This window comes from Mytilus trossulus, chromosome 6, assembly GCF_036588685.1.
Source record: "Mytilus trossulus isolate FHL-02 chromosome 6, PNRI_Mtr1.1.1.hap1, whole genome shotgun sequence".
In the NCBI taxonomy this organism is placed as follows: Eukaryota; Metazoa; Mollusca; class Bivalvia; order Mytilida; family Mytilidae; genus Mytilus; species Mytilus trossulus.
In genome coordinates this window covers 22,993,631-23,014,460 of record NC_086378.1, presented here as the reverse complement: position 1 = coordinate 23,014,460, position 20,830 = coordinate 22,993,631, and the positions used below count along the sequence as shown (strand labels likewise).

The window sequence follows — 20,830 nt, the reverse complement described above, 5'->3', positions numbered from 1 at the left end:
TTTTCTCTTACATGATTAACATTCAATGTACATAAAAATTTTAAGAAAAAAACTATTTTTATATAATGGTGAATATTTATTACACTGTAACAGTGTATGAAAAGAGCAAATTTTTCATGATTTAACATATTTTGAAATGAAATAAGCTTTTTATAGATGTTTTTGCCCTTGCTTATTACCTGTCAATAATTCTTTATGGGCTACTAAGTTAAATAATACTACATGTTTCACTCTATGTTTGTATTTTAAAAGTTATCAGAAATCCTCATACTTATTTATGCACATTTTGAATCCAATTGATTTACATTTTTACATTAAAAAAAATAAACACCTTTCAGCATTATTTTCTATAGAGTAGCAAATGTTGTACATTCCTTAAACTAATGTTTAGTTATTCTTAGTTTTTGTTTTAGTTTTTATATGCACAAGTCGTCTTTTTTTTCTTCAAATCTACAAATATTAAGTTTGATAATTGAGATGTTAATGTATCAAAATGAAATCAGCTTTAAAAATGTGTTTTCGGTTAAATAAACATTTACTTAAATAATCTTTTACATTTTTTACCAGGACAACAAATAGGCTGATATATACTTAGGAACAGAGAATAAGTAAAATATTTCTCTGAAGTACAGGCTGAAGACAGACATCAGGAGTAAAGTCAGTTGTTTACCTAGGTGAACTTATTCAAATCTAGTTCATCTTTTGACAACTATAATATCATGATGATAACAAATATATAATAAGTAATAAGATGAGGTATGATTGCCAATGAGATAACTATCCACTAAAGTTTAAATATCGTAGACATAAGCAATTATACGGCCTTCAACAATGAAAAATTCATACTAAATAGTCAGCTTTAAAAGGCCTTGACATGAAAAATGTGAGATTATTCAAACAAGAAAACAAATGACTGAATTATAACAAAACAATTAACGAAAATCAAATAATAAAATTATGATTGACAACAACCACTGAACTACAGGCTCCTAACTTTGGACAGGTACATAATTAATATGGGGGTTTAAACATGATTGTGAGCACTTTACCCCTTACCTAGGTCATTGGTGTAATAGCAAAACATAAGAAAAACTAAAAACATCCTATGAAATTGTCTTAACTCAAAAGGTTGGTATGAGGCACAGATACAATTATGATAAAAACAAAAGACATAAAGCACCAAAATAAGAGCATTCACAACTACTGAAAGCCAGTTCAATGCCAATAACAACTAAGTAATACATCATATCCTCTCAGACTGAAGTATCAATCCGTTTTGAATATAAATTATCCCTCCTCCAAAATATATATAGGGCGTGAAACATTTCTTGAAAAAACCACATGGGGTTGGAGAGACAAAGGCACTTTTTTCCCTATATACCCTAATTAAGGTATATAGGATATAGACAAGTGCCTGTAGAAATAGACATTGATCCCATAAAATTAAAGGTTTTCATGTCGGGTCAACATATCTTATTGTATCTGTATAAATTATGGTATTTCTAGGTACATGCAAGAATTTAACACCCTGCCACTTTTCCCTTCACAATTCCCAATAAAAATGAATTTTCCTTTATAAATCCTTTTTTCTATGAATTATTTGAATTAATGTTTTATTTGTGCGTTAGGTTTTTATTTTTATGTTCATAGTGTTTTCATTTTCACTTGTTCCAAAATAATTGTACCGTATGTTAAATAAGAGATAAAGGGATAACAAAGTTACATTTAAACTCAAAAGGAAAAAATAACTGGCAACGACTTGGAAAAACACGCAGCATAGAAAACTAAAGACTGAGCAACACTAACCCCATCAGATTCTTGCAAGTATCCCAGAAGTGGTCCTCGTCCTGTCATTCTGTTGTAAGAGAAGGAGCATTTACTATTTGTGTTTATCTGAGTAAAAATATTTGTATTTGACTGGAAATTACACATATAATCAATAAATGGATAGGTCAATAGTATGGTATAATATAAATGGATGCAATATTCTAAAAGCTGGTAAATAAAGTCATTATAGATACCAGGACTAAATTTAGTAAATACGACAGACGCGCGTTTCGTCTACAAGACTCATCAGTGACGCTCGAATCCAAAAAAGTTTGAAAGGCCAATAAATTACGAAGTTGAAGAGCATTGAGGACCAAAATTCCCAAAAGTTTTGCCAAATACAGCTAAGGTAATATATGCCTGAGGAAGAAACGCCTTAGTATTTAAAAAAATTCAAAAATTTGTAAACAGTAAATTTATAAATATAACCATATCAATGACAATTCATGTCAGCACAAACTGCTATCCATGAAAACCATTCTTCAGATGATCACTAGATGATCCCTTGCCTTGATATTTAAATGTCCCAAATCGACTCTTAGTTGTCATTTGGAAACACATATCTGATAAATGAAACACAAAACATATTTTTATTTTCATTTCTGTTGCACAAGTTGTCCTTTTTAACATGCATTCCAATTGCATTTACCATTTAACCCTCGTTTACAGTTAGCTGTGGAATTTTTATTATCAGTAACATGGATATAACACTTGTCATTGGATTTGCATAGTCCTGCGTCAGCTTGATGTTGCAAACAGTGCTCTATCTACAAAATATAAAGTATATATATATATAGTTGTTCATATCGTTCCAGTGGTATTATTGATTTTCATTGACAAATGCTCTAACATTGGCATGGCTAAAATGATATATTGTGTTTGAACCAATGACAATTACTCAGTTTTGATAAATTACCTATGGTAAAAATGCATTAAATAATTGTGTTATTCTGAACAATTAAAGTAATGTAGATATAAAAAGATGAGGTGTGCAAATTAGAAGAATCTCAATCCAAGACATAATTTATAAACAAGCTATAAAGGCCCCAAAATATTACTAGTGTGAGACCATTCAAACGGGAAAACCAACGGTCTAATCTATATAAAATGAGAAACAAGAAATACTTATGAACCATATCAACAAATGAAAAATAATGAACATTCGATACCTGACTTAGGAAAGGTGGAAACAATTGCAGCGAGTTTAAACGTTTTAATGGTATTAAAGCTTCACCCTTATCTTGAAGATAGTGTAACATCACAACATAGAAAAACACACTATAAGATATCAACCAAAATGACTTAAAACAATCAAAATATCGACAATCAAAAGACGTAGTAACACAAATAAACATACACAGCAACAACAAATTGATATAATTATTAAAAAATACCTGACAAGAACAATCGTATCCCATTCCTTGTTTTACAGCGTACATTAAATCTACTTCACAGCTTGTATATTGTGATCTGAGTTTATTCATTCCACATCCGCCGACATTCATTTGATCACCATTTTGGTTAAGTTGCGCTGTTTAAGATACAAATGAAATAATAAATAAATATACAATTGAATCATGCAGTTCTTAAAATCATAAGAAACTTGAACCTCTCTATGCAAAAAGCGTTTTTACTGTATTTAGCTAAAGGACAAGCGCTAACCTTTTTTGTCTGGTATATTTAGAACAGCGAATATTACACATCGCATCGGTATATCACAGCGTGATATACCATAAACGTTTTGTTGTATCGAAATAAGATATTATATGTTATTTTAAAAGTTCTCAGAGACAGGGTATATACTGTGACATTCCTCGCTTAGAGTTTATATCCCCCGAGCCGAAGGCCAAGGGGATATAAGCCCTAAGCCGGGAATGTCTCAGTTTATACCCTGTCTGAGACCTGAATTACATCTATATTACGAATTATTCCTGACTTAATGTTATTTTCCAGTGCAGGTATTTGTTGATCATTCTCAATGCAGCATGTATATTCATTACATGTTTATTGTTTCTTTAATATTTTGAGTAATCCATTTTAATGCACTCTTTACATCTTGACAATTTTTTCCCCGTTAACAAATAGTTTAAATAAAGTTTTAGATAACATATTTTGTGTTTGTATGATTGTGTGGCTATATATTGAAAAACCCAACCTGATATGTTCGGCATACGTCCTGGATTTTCTAATTTAATGTGAGCATAATTTTATAGTGTATTTAATAATTTATAATATAAAAAAAAAGATGTAGTATGATTGCCAATGAGACAACTATCCACAAAAGACCAAAATGAAACAAACATTAACAGCTATAGGTAACCGTACGGCCTTCAACAATGAACAAAGCCCATACCGCATAGTCAGCTGTAAAAGGCCCCGATAAGACAATGTAAAACAATTCAAACGAGAAAACTAACGGCCTTATTTATGTAAAAACATGAACGAAAAACAACTATGTAACACATGAACAAACAACAACTACTGAATTACAGGCTCCTGGATTGGAACAGGCATATACATAAATAATGTGACGGGGTTAAACATGTTAGCGGGTTCTCACCTCCTAAACTGGGACAGTAGTGGTATAACAGTACAACATAAGAACGAACTATACAATCAGTTGAATATTTTTAACATTAAATTTTTGTATTAAAAGTGTAAATTGCGTGATTTTGTATCTAAAATGGATTATTGATTGAAGCATGTCATTATTTTCTTTCTGTGAGCCTCTGACATTCCTTAGTGTTCTGTATAGCTTTTGAATACGCCACATAGTAACCGGTGTTATGATGACGTTTTTGAGGTTCCAATTGGGGATAAAAACGTCGTATATACCCCGGCAGATTCCTGATTATATATACTGATATCTCTGTGTTGTTATCCAATCACAAACCTCGACACATTTATAATCCGTAGTATTCTTCCTTATCATCTTTGGGATCAGTCTTGTAATGAAATCCCTCTCCTGTTTAAAAGGTCGTACCTGTTTGTGTGCTAGCGCGTTATTACATATCAGCTGAGTTATATAAGTGCTATATATGATAGGACAAACAATATGCTACTTCTGAGGAATGGGAAATTGGCAATGGGTTAACTGAAACCGCAAGTCATATTAAATATTTGGTTTTGAATGTTCTTGATGACGGTAAATCTAGGAAAAACACTTTGGACGCATTCAATTTATAAAGCGTTATTATCATTTTTTCATACACAGGATGAATGTGTCATACGGTTTTTGTACAATTCATTCCGACGTTTAAGATTAGAGTCGTGTTCAATTGAGCTAAGCATAGTGCCTTTTAAAAGTACATATCATTTCCTGTCAAGAAAAGATTGATAATATGCATATGGATACATGTATAACGGAAGTTAGTATTAACACATGTATCATTTTTCTTATATTTAAAAAAACCCACACACACATCTTTAAGAAAATTATAGCATGGAAACACTACTTTCATACACTGATCAAGATTTTCATGTGAAAATTTCATTTATGAAAGTTATAATGTAATGCAATGCATAAAAACATAATCGTGATTTTGTTTATTCATACTTAATCAAATTAAGCATACAACGTGAACAGTAAGTAATAATACTTCAGCGACAGCGCGTTCATTTATTTATTTATTTGTAAATCATTAAAACTGCATACAAGAAAATATTTATTTTAATTTATCATTGACACTCACTGGAAAATAGAAAGTAAAAAATAATGTTTCATGAATTTTATACATTCAAGCATTTTTTTTAAAACGCGATACAAGCATTACTTGTTTGAAAGTATTGACAAATAAAAGGCAACTATATTAGAACATTAAAATCTGCCAATACCTTATATAAGTAAAGAATGAATAAACTCATCCAAAGATACCATGCTTATAATTATGAACACTAAGCGCGTCGTTTCGTTAACGTGGAAGAATGTATGAGCATCTATTTTGAAAAGCTATTATTTTTTTTTTAAATGGAGTTTACCCTTCATTTTTCATAAAAATATCAAACCAAGGTTCAGTTGTATAAACTGATAAATTTTGTATATTTTTAAAGGTCGTTTTAAAGTTTTTACTGATAGTTCCTTGCAAATTAAATACCTTTATTTATCATTGACGTTTACATACGATTTTTAGGGCGTTCCTTATATCGGAAAGGAGCTTTAGACGAAAGCAATTTATAACAGATAAACCCCTGTTTTTGGTGGGGTTAGTAATGCTTAGTCTTCATTTTTCTATGTTGTGACTTGTGTAGTATTTTTTGTCTGTTTGTCTTTTTTCTTTGTTAGCCATGGCGTTGTCAGTTTTCGAAATCGAAAAAAATTCAAACATATCATTACATTCGAGAAAACTGTATATTCGTCACAAAGTAAAATGAAATAACAAAAACAAAAACCGAAATATTAGACTAAGAACTTGAAACATGTATACTTGGAAATAGATGTATCAAAACATAAATTAGGCTTAGAAAATGATTTGTACAGATACTTTACGGAATGAGGTCAAGAAAAATATTTTGTAGCACTTTAAACTCTAACCGTGAATCCTCTATATACAGGCCATTTTTACATTTTGCTAATTATGAAACGCATGAGCATGTCTGCAACAGTAACTTGATCAAATATGCTTTAAAACAGGATATCTTGTTATAAGCACATACTAATGTAATGTTAGTCATTTTAGATATAATAGTACATACCCCCGATAATATAACCTCCGAATAATCTCATGGTAAATTTTTGACAACCTGCCCCATTACAAGCACTTGATATTAAAGTAACGATGCTCCCTTTTCTAAGAGGAGGTAAGCCTTGCTGCAAATTAAAGGTGATATGTTATGGCGTAAAAAAAAAATATTTAAAAAAAATCAAATGCATGTTATAAAAATAAAAGCTGTATAATGCCGTTGTAGTTAGCTTTTCCCTTCCAGAAGCTTCAGAAGACCAGTAGTCGGCATTTTGCCTATGATATGACATTGTTATTTTATATAATTATTTAGTTATACGATAGAATTCTATGACACATGGACTTCTGTTTCCACTTATTTGAAAGGGATTTTTTTTAATAAGACCCCGTTCTAGGGTTATACTAAAAACAAACTGGTAAAGATTGGACATTGTGCTGAATTCATTTTTATTATTTTGTTAAGGTTCATGTGGACCCTATGGCTAAAATGGCCGTATTTTCACCTCAAAATTTTCTCTGAGTACAGGCAAACCTGTGCATCTGGAAAAGTTTTAAGGCATAGCATGCCCTAAATAAATAGAATTCAAATGCATTGTATGATTTAGAAAATTCATAACTTAACTGGATTTTGCCGTACACTTTTTTTCGTCTCTGCAGAAGATGATAAAATTAACAAACAGTTGAGTTTACCTTGATATGGTCCACTCAGGTACACAGTTTACATAACCAATTATTGTCAGGTATCTATTGTCCATCTAATGTCTATGTCAATTAAAAATGCTCACTTTAATTTTTACCTGTGGGGAAGTTCTGAAACCTGTTTCCCAACTTAGTTTATTTTGGCACCTTCTGGAGGAAGTAAAAAAAGTGCACAGCAAAATCCTGGTAAGTTTTTATTTTTCTAAAACATAAAACATATTTAAAATTTATTTATCTAGGGCATGCTATGCCTGAATTTTTTTACAGATGCGCAGGTTTGTTTGTACTCAGAGTAAATTTTAAGGTGAAAATACGGCCATTTTAGCCATAGGGTCCACATGAACCTTAACAAATGAAAGTGTATTTGAACAGCATGCACATTGCGGACTCCTTACATAAGACAGGCAGTGTCATATACTATTACTTCTGAATAGTACATACCTTCAGAACTTGTACCACCAATGAACGATAGAACGTATCTGTCCCGCCTTTTACTATTTTAGACGTCACTTTTGTCGGAAGTGCAAGGATTACTGTGAAATAAAAGAAACAGAAAAAGAAAAGAAAAACAATTTTGGTTTTAGAAAATATGCGTATGAACCTCGACCATACCATACTCGATACTTTAATAAAATAGCAAGTTACGATTGATTAAAAAATATAACAAGTCAGCATCATGTTATTGTTTTAATTTTTATCGATATAAAACCACAAGCATCATTGACGGACTCCAGTTTGTTATTGTTCAGTTTTTCTGTATAAGAAAATTCAGGACCATTTGAAATGTGACATGCAGACATAAATCTACATAATAATCTCTGTCTAAAACAGAGTGATGTGTATTTTTATATTGAATAAGCTCACACAATCTTATTGAACCCGTTGTGGGTTTGAACGCTCATGTCTGATACTTAACTTTGTAAGATATAAAGATAAAAACTGATATAAAAGCTACGTTTGTGTCTAGCTATATGGTATCACAATATGCATAATTATATTTTAATGCATATATTACATACAGATATACAGTGTAGGCTTTCAACAACTCTGCGTTTAATGATTATTTGCAAAAAAGTGTCGTATCTCCAAATCGTGACATTAAAATTGTATTATGAGTAACAGAACAATCAAGGTATCCACCAGAAAATTTAAACAATTTTTTTGACGTTAGTCAGATGTTTGTTTTGGTAGGACTATTGCTTATATTTTGCTAAGTATTATGCATATTGATAAAATGACCGTTTAAGTTATTTATTCCAATAATGCATTGTTAATGGCGTTTCACAACATGGATGACAAACATTGATAATTGTCGAAGGATTTCATCTTCTCAGTGTTTTATCTTGAAATTTAAGTATAAACAATTCCGTACCAGATAGGTAATTTTTTACAAATTTTAAAGTCAAACAACAACAATTGAAAACGTTTAAATACTATACCTTACCATGTCCAGCTGAACAAAACATGTCTTGCAAATGGGCAGGAAAACATGGACCACATTGACAATACGAAACAGTTAATAAATCAAAGACATACAATGCTGCCAATAACAATTTCATTATAGATTTCAGCTTCAACCTAAAAAGAAACATATTGCTCGCCAAGTTACCTGATATTACTATCGTTTGAGACAGAAACGTCAGCACAGATACATCTTTTTCATGTTACATGATTAAAAACATTTATGCATCGTTCATACTTTAGACAGTTATACTTGTGCTTCTTATATATAATTACAAGATAGAACTCTAATAACATAGATATTAAGTCATAAATGAAGTACGCTGCACAAGTACTTTTGTTTATTATTTCTGAAAACCCTACTTTGGATTTCTAATGATTTCACAGAAGGATTTATAATAGTACGTAGTGTAGTAATGCATTATGTTATGCGGATAACGTTATTTATTGAAAATGTATACAACTTAAGATAAATATAAAAATTAGTACATGTATTACCAAATTTGACACTTTAAATTTGCAATTAGTTGACTTCTGGTTGAATGACGTCAGCATAAGGATTTTCGTGGCATTGTTTGAGACAGAACGTTCTCTACATTTGAAACACTCAAAGATAAAAAAAAATAAAAAAAATAAAAAAAAAACGAAAAAAAAACGAAAAAAAAACCGAATGTAGCATTACCTTATATTAAGTTCTGCATAATGATACATTTATTTCCTTCACTATAAGTAAATTTTAAAATCAACATTATATAGAAAGGGTCAATTTCTATTGGTCGTACGGACCTCGGAAAATAATCTTTTCTAAATTCAACATTTATTTATATTAACGTTTGATGGATGCATTTTTTTTTTATTTCTCTTTCAGGATTCTCTTTAAGTAGCTCGACGACAACCTCTTTTCCTGATATTTGCAACAACACCAAACCAGTGAGTTCATCAAGTTTATTTTGCGCTAGTGTCGTAGCAATTGAATGTTAAGTTAGATTCAAATTTTGAGTTATTTATATTATTTTTGTTGAATTAGATAATTAAAAGCATCTTTTGATTCGAGCATCACTGATGAGTCATCTTTTGTATACGAAATGTGCGTCTGGCGCAAATTTAAAAATCCAATCCCGGTATGTATGCTGTGTTTGTTCACATGTACAGTGGGTTATCATTTTTGATATCAATTTGTTTTTTATATATATTTTCAATTCATTGATTATTGCCTAAATATTTAGAATTAATCATTTTATTTTAATTTAGATTAACAGATATTTGAACTGACGATAGCATTTTGTTTAAATAACAGATACAATTTTTTTTTAATTTTTATAATGTGACAAAAAACTTACCCTAGTAATATATAGAAAATAGAAAGACAACTGTGCACTATATGCATATAATTCCAGCTATATAACGCTATTTACATAATTGTTTTAGCATTAACGTAATACTATTACTGGTAGTTATAAAAAAAAAACCTGGAATTTATATTCAGTAATATTATTGTCTCCTATTAGGTAATATGATACGAAATGACATTTTAAAAACCAATTAGACCACCTTGTCAATAAAACAGATGTGACTTCGGAATTACTAAATGGAAGTTGACCCGAAATTTCTTAGATGAATATTTAACGGAATTGCAGTTTGATGAACAGCTATGCAGGTTTTAAGTTGCTCATTCAAACGTTTCTATATTTAAAGATAATATTATTTTATAGCACACGTAGTGATTTCAATTCACAAAACAATTAATATTGTATTGATTGAAAAAACACAAACAACATAACGTTAAGTGCAATACAACAATGTATAACAGCATAATTAGTATCCATTTGATATCCGACTTTGTCTTAATATATACACCAACAAAACATTGACGGCGACCGGATACGTTGTTGGTGAAAAAAATATATACCTTTTGTATAATTTAAGTTCAAGATCATAATGGTATTGGTTGATGAAATGTGTTTAGTTCTTAATATTTCATTATTTCACAAAATCAAAATAGTTATATTCATTTATCTTTCTTATTAAAGTGCTCAGTTATTCAGGAATAATTTAAAGTGCACGAAGAACTATTTTGATCAGAGCGTTACTGATGAGTCTTATGTTTTAAAATATAAGCCCGAAAACTTTGAAAACTACTTGCATTTTGAAACACAATTTACTTGGTAGAGGAAGATGTCAAAACACGAGTTCGTTGAACTTTATAACAAATCTGTTTTTTTGTAGATGACAAATATGTTCTAGTTGTCTTTACCACAATCCCGTCCTCGTTTCGTAGAAAGTGGCCTACCCAAATAGACTTACTCACCTTGTGATTGTGTTTTGCATTTTTATTTTCGTCTTTTTGTCGTTTTTCGTTTTTGCCATGGCATTGCCAGTTCGTATTTGACCTGTAACTTTGATTGTCAATTTGGTTCACCTAACTGGGCCATTAGATGAATCTACTAATACAGACTGAAACTGAGTTTATTTCTGTATAATGGCGGGGTTTAAATAGCTCGATCTCTTAGTTTCCAATGTGGACTTGGTTTTATTTTCATTTTTGTTTGTCTTTGTTCGACTTATGTTTATTTTTTTCAAAGGAACTTATGGGTTATTTGTTTACTTTCATATTGAGTTTAATAAATGTTTCTATTTTAAATCTGTTACGCATAAACTTTAAATAACATGATCAAGATACAAATAACTATAAACAGTTTGAATACTAAAGCAAACTAGAAAATAACCCCTCATGGTCCATTCAATCGGATATCTTCTTAAACATTACCATTTGCCAGCTTCGAGTGGTGTTTTGTCTGATGCTTGGTCCGTTTCTGTGTGTGTTGCGTTTCGGTGTTGTGTCGTTGTTCTCCTCTTATATTTAATGCGTTTCGCTCGGTTTTGGTTTGTTACCCCGATTTTGTTTTTTTTCCATGGATTTATGAGTTTTGAACAGCGGTATACTACTGTTGCCTTTATTTATTGTGTTATAACAAAAAAAACAAGGTTTAAACACCAACGACAGATATACATACAACATCAATGCAGTTTTGAATATATATCAAATGTTTACAATGCTCTTTTATATTCTTTAAAGTATGAAATAATAAAGGAGTATTTGCTAGTATGTGGAATACAATAAAGACACGGTATAAGAAAAGGTTTCAAACCTTAAAAGAAACGAAATTTTGAAACAATAAATTCGCTATAAGCAGTCAAGTTGAACATGTTGAGCTACATTGATGATGTTTCATTGGTTGCAAGTAAAATATTAACCTTATTTTTAACTTTAGTCCAGGGACCATCAATTTTAAATGGCGATTAATTGAGCAAGGACACATCACGTGTATACGTATTTACTAATCTAAAAGGAAATTTGAGAGTGAAATAGAGGAACCGACGGAAAGAACAATTTCGTTGATTGATTCGGCCCCAAACATCATTCTTACGCAGTTAAACAGATGCTTTACAAATTACATTAATCTATACCATGGAAATCAAGCAGGCCTAGTTCAGATCATTTATATACACTTGCATTGTCTTTCTTTTTATATTTATATTAAGGTTTGTATCGGTTCGTTGACCATCGGCAATTTAAAAAGGTCATCCAATTTGTTAATTATATGTTGTCTATTCAAAATTACCAACAAAATATGGATATATTAGTACGAATCAATGCATTCTTTATTTTTCCTTTTTGTTTTATTTTTATTTACATTTAAGTATATTATAAATCAGATCTAAAAATGTTAGGCAAATCGAAAACATGAATTTCACAGCTAATTTTAATCTGCACAGGGAATTTAGGTGCTCACTTGTTTCAATGATTCTTTTTCACTCTTTCTTGTATTACGACGTTTTTGGGGTTTATAATTTACTGCATGTATTTTACCAGTACTGGCTACATCACCGATAAAAACGTTTCTTGTCATTACATAAACTATAATTTATATCTACCCAATTTGTTTTTACACTAGATTAAAGAGAGACGAAAGATACTAGAGAGACAATCACACTCATAGATCGAAAATAAACTGACAACGCCATGTGGGGCTTTAAAACAAAAAGACAAACAGACAAGTAATAGTGAAAACGAAGAAAACTAAAGACTAACCAAGACTAACCCAACCACAAACTGAAAAAAAAATCATCTTTATGAAAAGTATAAAAACAGAGAAGAAAATACATTGAATTTCAATATGATGGTGTTTAGATGAAGAAACCACATTTTAATGAAAAAAAATCACTTCCTTTTGTTCAGACTAGACCATAGTGATTTTTTTTAATATACTTTCTCCATACAAATCACGAGACAACTCATTTTTCATTAATTACACAACTAATTTATATAAACAGTTCATGAATATATCTCTTAGGATCAGCATGCTCCCTCCTTGATAATCGAAATATTTGGGTTGTCACACTGAGCCTTGGCAAGCTGACATCTGTATAAAAAAGGAAAAATTAGCTAAGAATCCAAAGTCAAATATTGCGTTGCAAAATGAAAAGTGGAACTATCCTTTTAAAACTTTGCTATTGACAAAGCATTTCTTTTACTTCTTCGATCATTTAAATTCTCTCTTGGTAAGATTTATTTTTTCTTTGAACTGATTTTTTCAGTAACTCTCAATGTAGATAATCATAATCCACACTTCTCGGTTGTGGGCTTAATCTACGCAGCTTTACAACTGTTTAAGTGCGGTTGATATTTGTTTTAAGGTGTAAAATACAATCTTTTGTGATATATTATGATAAGGTTCCCTTGCTTAATCATTGTTAATGTCGTGCCAGGGATCGTATATATTGTGTAAAATAATGCAAAATGTAATCTATTATACACAGCTTATCGTATATATATACGTCGTATAATAATCTATTCACGAACTCTTGCTCAAACTTAGTAAAGCCTTGCATGAACAGCATTTGTATATTTTTTCGCAGCGATAAATACTTGGTAATAACACATTTACTTTGTGATTTTGAAATCCAAACATGGTCAATGAACTTATGAAACTTGAAGTATCTATTGTATATGATTTTAATTTTTAAACGAGTCACATTGATAATTGGTATATTAAAGAAAAGATAAGTTCAGTCAAGAAACACTGTTTCAAATATGCAAAGAATAAAAACGATGATGGTAGAATCCTTCTCGAATGTACCTCACCAAGGTTTGACACTTTGAGTTTTAATTATTGACCATTATTGTCGATAGCAGACGATGTTTATAAACAATGACGAAACAAAAAGAAAACTATTTATATAAATCTAAATTGCAAACGTATAGCTTTATAAGAAACCTACAATTAATCTCCAATGAAAACAGGTCTTAAGGATGTTCGCTAAACTTATTTTATTTTTTATAATTTCATTGCATATAGTTTTAAGAGTCATTTTTGACAATATTGTAAATTCTTGTATTTTTTTCATTGCTTATAAAAATGTGTTAATGTCAACTGTGTGAAAAATTTAGAAAGAATCGTTTCCCGTAAAATTTGTAATTGATTGTATCTTAAAAAGTATAACACGGACCTATATTTTTTTTCTAATTTTCTGGTTCTCTTATTCATATTTTGTCAATCAATCTTTTTATATAACTTGTTATTTTGAAAAAGAGGAGAGGACTACCATAAAAGTTTGAAGGTCTAACAAAACAGGTGTTTTGAAGTATCATAAAACAGAAATATACTTAATTAAATAAATATATATCATGTATAACAAAATCCATAATGAATTATCTTTCAACAAGGTAAATTGCAAAATAAAGGATTATAGCATTGTAAAAAATTACCTGCTATAGCTTTTGTTATCTGACCCACATATAAGTGCCGTGTTCGATGGACAATTAACCAAATCCTTATTTTGGCAAAAGGCTGATGCCAAATTTTTCTGTGTTGTTACAGGTACACTGGATGGAACAGTTGCAGACATACCCATTGTAGACTGTACTGTAGGTGGTGTAGAAAATGAAGCTGTAATCAAAGGTTTCATCGTAGTTTTCTGTGTTGGTGTCCATTGTACTGACGTACCTGAAACTTGATTATTCGTGCCAGGACGCTCACAGGTACACACGGTTTCTAAATCAATAGAAATGTCTTTACACTTTGCTTGGCTGTATGTACAACTAGAAAAATATGCAAACATGTTATTTTTTAGATTTTAACATCCTTTTTTGACATATAGCTCTTGAAATATTCAGGGTCTATTACATTTGTACATTCGTCAATTGTCATTCCTGATAAAAGTGAATCAAGGAGAAAGCTTTTTATTAAGGTACTAATAACAACTTGCATATTTTTAATTTAAAATATAGTGTAGGTTATATATTGTTCAATATACTTACAAGTTGTCGTAAAGTATTCCATTGTTATCTCGATATAATTTATTTCCTGGTAAGGCCTCTGTTTTACAGTCCACAAACATGATCTCTTCGCAAAGTTCATGATGCATCAGAAACGATTGTGTGAACCCAAGAAGTCCTAAACAGTCAAAAAATATATTTGGAATAAAGAAATATTTAATCTTTTCATAGTGATAGGACAACAGCATTAACTTATAAAGAAAAGTATCGAAATACCAAATTACGAAAGGATAATAAAAGCTGAGACATGTGGTTGAAATTGCAGAGAACTAAGTAGTAATATCAGAAAATATCATCAATGTACAGAGTAAGTTTTGGGAAGGCCACTCTAAAACATAGTCCATGAAGAAAGTATCTACTTTTGTTAAATGAATATACATTCTCATGTTTATTTCACTTTTGCCATTGTGTGGTAAGTGTATTTTTCGACTTGTTTGTCCGGGTACTTTTTTCATCTTTCGTCTGTCTTTAATAACATATGTCTTCGTTCAAAACTATTATGAGCAATCGCCTATCTGTTAGACAGTGGCTATAATATATGTTTGTTCTTTGACAATTCAATAGCAGACCTGCATTATGTTTTGTCATCTGATTCTGCCACATGTTTTCATGGGATCACACCCAGTGTTTGGTGGGGTTCGTGTTGCCTATTCTTTACTTTGCTATGTTGTGTTGTGAATATTATTATTTGTCTGTTTGTGTTTTTCTTGTTTAGCAATGACGTTTCGATCTATGAGTTTGAATGTACCTCTGGTATATTCGTTCTTGCTTATAGAAAATAACTTTTACAATTAAATCCTCCAATGACGTATAGATAAATTATGAACAAAAATAAGAATCCAATCCCCTAATGCAAAGCAGTCTTTATATTAATTTGGTTATTCTGTCGGTCACTTTTGACTGTATAGATTTTATCCTGTTTATGTAGTTGTTTCACACACAACAATTTGACAGAGTTCTGTTGTCCTTTTTAATGGTAAAAGTCTCTTAGTATTTGTTTTTTGAAATGCGTCAAAGAAATATCTAAAAGAGCCTTGATCACAAATAAAGACATTTTTGAAGGACGATTTTGACAAAATGCAAACCTCATTTTACTTGAATTTTATGACAAACATTTTTTTAACTGGAACCATCGTGTGTATAAAAATTAAAATCATAAAAATACTGAACTCCATGAAAATTCAAAACGGAAAGTCCCTAATCAAATGGCAAAATCAAATGATAAAACACATCAAACAAATGTCATATTATTGACTATATATTTAAGTACTACAAAATTGTATGGTAATCTAAGTAAATGTACTACAATTCTATGAATAATATAAATTATACTTTGTTATGTTAGTAATTATTTCAAAGTGTGTCCTTGCTCCTTAAAGTAGTAACATAGATTTAGCAAGATAACTTCATACTTATTTGAACATTTCCTTTAACAATATACAGTCAACGCTATCCCTTTAACATAAAATATCAAACGAACGTCAAATGTAGTTTCTTTTCTAATGGATCTGCAGTCATGCAACCGTAACATTTAATATATTTGCTATTTATTTTATTTCAACAAATTATTTAATACACATACCTAAAGATATAAATATATGTAGAATCTCCATGATGTTAGTTCTAAAAGTGATAAGATACAAGTATACACAAATTCAGGTTCAATCGGGGCATAGCTTTCAATATCAGCATAATAAGAGGGGATGATGTTTTGATCACGTGACTTGTTTGATATAGTGGGTTTATGACATGGAATATTTTTCATATTTTTGTCTTTTTTCAAACATTTTCAAACGATTGTTAAGACTCTGTTGCGCGTTTGTTTTTTTTTTCTTTATATTAGTTTGAAAAATATACCAACCTTTCGTGAACCTCATTTTTATAAACGTGATATTTCAGTCGTAAGTAGACTTCAATTGACCGTATTCGTGTATTCTATCTAGCTTTGACAAACTTCTAGTTATCAAACTATATTAGACTTCATACAAGTTTAACTTAAGAAGAAAGTTAAGAAGTTAGCAACATCCTTTAAAGTCATAAGAAACGAGTGACCGGTGACAAATAATGTTCTCTTTATTCTGGAACCAATGCATACACACATCATTAACTTAGTCTTCTGCGCACGAATTTATCATTTTTTTTTCGTGTAAGTTTCGTATGAACGTCATTTTTTGTTTCAATCGGTCAGTATTTTTGTGATAATATGGCAGGTAATTAAAGTTCGTGTTTTGAAGTCGAAGATTAACGATTGTCACCTGTTTGTCAACAATCGACAAAAAATCAACAAAAAAGCATGGAAATTGAGTACGGGTTTAAGATGTAAATTCAGATAATCGTTTATTTTAAGGACATCCATGCGTATTGTGATCACCGGATTTTTCCGAGATAGGGCACATTGAGGTCACTTTGCATACGGAAAATATGTCGGGTGAATTGCTTGGAAGGAATCAATTAAGATAAAGTAAACTTCTTCTAAATGTGAATAAATTAAAGAATGTTCTTCTGAAAAAAGTATATGTACATACGTTTTATAATGAAAACTATCCATTGAGTAATGCCCGCGTCACATTTCACACTGTATACATTACAATAATTCATGTTTATTTTTATTTTCTTTTTTCTTTTTTTTTTTCTCAATAATTTTTTTTTCTTCTTATTCTTCTTTCACCTTTTTCATATTCATATATTTATTACAGAGCATGCCAGTTATTTATTTTATGTATTGTTCAATAAGTGTATTATTTTTGTAAAGGAGACAGATTTGTAAAAGCAAATTGCTTGTTTCTGAATCCTGAATATATTTGTATTATATCGTATCATGATGAATTTATCTGAATAAATATTGTTTAAACTAACCATCGTAGAACCATCGGCCACTTTTTCTAGCCTTCGGGGACAACTTCGGGAAGAGTTCTTAATTTTTCAACATGTTAAAAATACCCGAAGGTGCGTCCGATGTTGAGGGTTCCTATTGAGTTCGTATCACCATTCTCACCATCGTAATGTCACCGAGAATGCATCTTTGAACATTGTATTGCATTCGTGTTTCCATCTTTTCCATCGGGCAGTTTTGACATTACATTGTCTACACGAATGAATCACGAAGCTACCCGAAGGTCTTACGATGGCAACACAATTTCGCAAAGACCTCGTAATCCCGTCGTGTTGCCATCGAATAAAATTACGAAGGCGACAAGATGGAACTACGACGGCAATAACTCCAGCTGAATGTAAGTTAATTGTCGCGCTAAAGTACATTTAAAGTGCCATGCGCGATATGCACTGGTCAGTCTAATACGACAGTTACGAAAGACGTCCACAAAACATGGAGCTCATATTATATGATTCTATGAGAACAAGAAAGGCGACAGCGTTGTTTCTATTAATTCAAATGGATCAAGAAGAGCAGCTTTTGTAACTATAGGTCACCGTACGGCCTTCAATAATGAGCAAAGCCCATAACGCATAGTCAGCTATAAAAGTCCCCGATAAGACAATGTAAAACAATTCAAACGAGAAAACTAACGGCCTTATTTAGGTAAAAAAAATGAACGAAAAACAAATATGTAACACATAAACAAACGACAACCACTGAATTACAGGCGAGTTGATGTCACACGAATGTTTACTCCATAACCATTTTGTTTTCTATACGTCATATTTTGCTGCATTTGTTGCTTTTCTTTTTGTCAATATTATTATGATATTCTCCTGGAAATAGCTCGTTTTGAATGAAAGGGACCAACGAACCCATTACCTTACCTTTACGGTAGATCAGTAAACATGGGCATAATTATGGGTGATTATTCAAACTAGTGCACACATTTTACAGTTCAAACAAGGCATGTATGTAACTTATTAGAGACAAATATTGACACTATATATTTGTATATGACACATTCAGAAAACGGTAAATTGATTATGCATATTTGATACATAAGTTTGTTTTTTTTAGAAATCAACCAAAACATTCAGTAACTGGAAATACCTTTAATATTGTCTTTAGAACCAGCAGGTAAAAAAATGAGCAACCAATTTCCTGTGTATTATGCTATTTGAAAGAGAATAAACAAGTCCATCTGCATGAACTTGGCCTTCGGCCTTGAACGTAAAGTAGTGTCAGATCATTACAAGGAGGACCACTATACCAAATGTGCTTAAATTTTTTGAAGCATATTGGTTTTAGAGTATCCACAAAGGTGATATTGCCTTGTATTACAACTGCCACTATGACCTTTGACCTTTGAACTTTAAAGTCAATAGCGCTTAAGATATTTTTGACATGAATATCAATAATGTGGTATTTTTTTTATAAATTTCCTGTTGAGAAAACTTTGAATTTTTCGATTTTCTTATCCCAGGCATAGATTACCTTAGCCGTATTTGGCACAACTTCTTGGAATTTTGGATCCTCAATGCTCTTCAACTTTGTACTTATTTGGCTTCATAAATATTTTGATATGAGCGTCACTGATGAGTCTTATGTAGACGAATCGCGCGTCTGGCGTACTAAATTATAATCCTGGTACCTTTGATAACTATTGAAACCACTGGGTCGCTGCCACTGCTGGTGGACGTTTCGTCCCCGAGGGTATCACCAACCCAGTAGTCAACACTTCGGTGTTGTCATGAATATCGATAATGTGGTCATCTTTATAAATTTCCTATTGACAAAAGTTTTCGAAAACTAAGAATTTTCTAATCCCAGGCATAGATTACCTTAGCCGTATTTGGTACAACTTTTTGGAATTTTGGATCCTCAATGCTCTTCAACTTTGTACTTATTTGGCTTCATAAATATTTAGATATGAATGTCACTGATGAGTCTTATGTAGATGAAACACGCGTCTGGCGTACTAAATTATAATTCTGGTACCTTTGATAACTATTTGAGCATTTTGGTTCTAGAGTGTCCATAACAATTGTATCTACACGCAACTTACATGTAGAAGGCGAGGGGATAATAAACTATGAACTAGACAAAAAGATCGATGTCTCGCCATGCCTGGCAGACATGTACAAAAACGATATGTTGTCGAAATTCTGTTCTAATCATAAAAAGGTTTAAAACAGATCAAATTTACGCGTGATGCCTTCGGAATATAATTTAAAAGCATTGTAAGCTGTACACGACGTCTTTTAGACATCGTATGGCCATCGTGCCATCACCGTTATCCAGCGTGTAGCCTTCCTAATCCATCATGTAACCTACGTGATCAATCGTGTAGGCTTCGGCTGAGATATGAAGCTTACTACCCGTCTTCAGTTAACCTTCGTATGTCCATCTTAAGTTATTGTATATAATTTCGGCACCTTCGTATAGACTCGTTATTTATCGTACTTGCTTCGGTCACTTTTGGGTATTTCAACGAGGTCGGGACCAACTTCGTTCGAACTTACAATTTTCGCATTTGGGTGTCCATCGTATATAAAAATCGGGACAGTGTGCATTACCGTCGTATTTATTGTGGTGTTAACTGTTGCCATTCATGGTATTCATGGTGCAGCGCATTGTCTAATTCTGCAAGATTTTGCACAGGAGGTGTCTTTTTTTAACACTTTTTGACCGATGATGTCCCAAATGTGCTCTATCGGGTTTTAATCGGTGTTGCATGCTGGCCAGGGCAATGTCTCCACTGATTCGTCGGTCGTGAAGATACTCTGTTACAGCGGTCGTGCATTATCGTTCATGAAATGGGCCTTGTCGTCAACGGGTGATTGTCATAATGCGGCACTACACTTGCTTTCAGGATTTCCAACTGGTATCTTTGTCCGTTAAGGTGACAACGAAAGTTTTCATGTCCTACTTACAGTCATAAGACAT

At 31.5% G+C, this 20,830-nt stretch overlaps 2 protein-coding genes and 1 long non-coding RNA gene across 3 annotated transcripts; all 3 read right to left on the bottom strand.

Moving 5' to 3' along the window:
• Positions 1-2,403: 2,403 nt before the first annotated feature.
• Positions 2,404-6,610, bottom strand: LOC134723262 (uncharacterized). The gene is made up of 3 exons (XM_063586880.1): positions 6,520-6,610; positions 3,222-3,358; positions 2,404-2,594 (listed from the first exon to the last, which is right to left on the bottom strand). The coding sequence occupies exons 1-3, from the start codon at positions 6,548-6,550 to the stop codon at positions 2,451-2,453; spliced, it is 312 nt and encodes a 103-aa protein (XP_063442950.1). The 5' UTR covers positions 6,551-6,610; the 3' UTR covers positions 2,404-2,450.
• A 1,036-nt stretch (positions 6,611-7,646) lies between these two features.
• LOC134723261 (uncharacterized) lies at positions 7,647-10,082 on the bottom strand. The gene is made up of 3 exons (XR_010108033.1): positions 10,007-10,082; positions 8,650-8,783; positions 7,647-7,738 (listed from the first exon to the last, which is right to left on the bottom strand). It is a non-coding gene; the product is annotated as an uncharacterized LOC134723261 (long non-coding RNA).
• A 2,830-nt stretch (positions 10,083-12,912) lies between these two features.
• LOC134723259 (uncharacterized) lies at positions 12,913-16,718 on the bottom strand. Its single transcript, XM_063586879.1, has 4 exons — positions 16,589-16,718; positions 14,989-15,124; positions 14,437-14,769; positions 12,913-13,090 (listed from the first exon to the last, which is right to left on the bottom strand). Exons 1-4 carry the CDS (start codon positions 16,617-16,619, stop codon positions 13,024-13,026), a joined length of 567 nt encoding a protein of 188 aa, XP_063442949.1. The 5' UTR covers positions 16,620-16,718; the 3' UTR covers positions 12,913-13,023.
• Between the last annotated feature and the right edge of the window lie 4,112 nt (positions 16,719-20,830).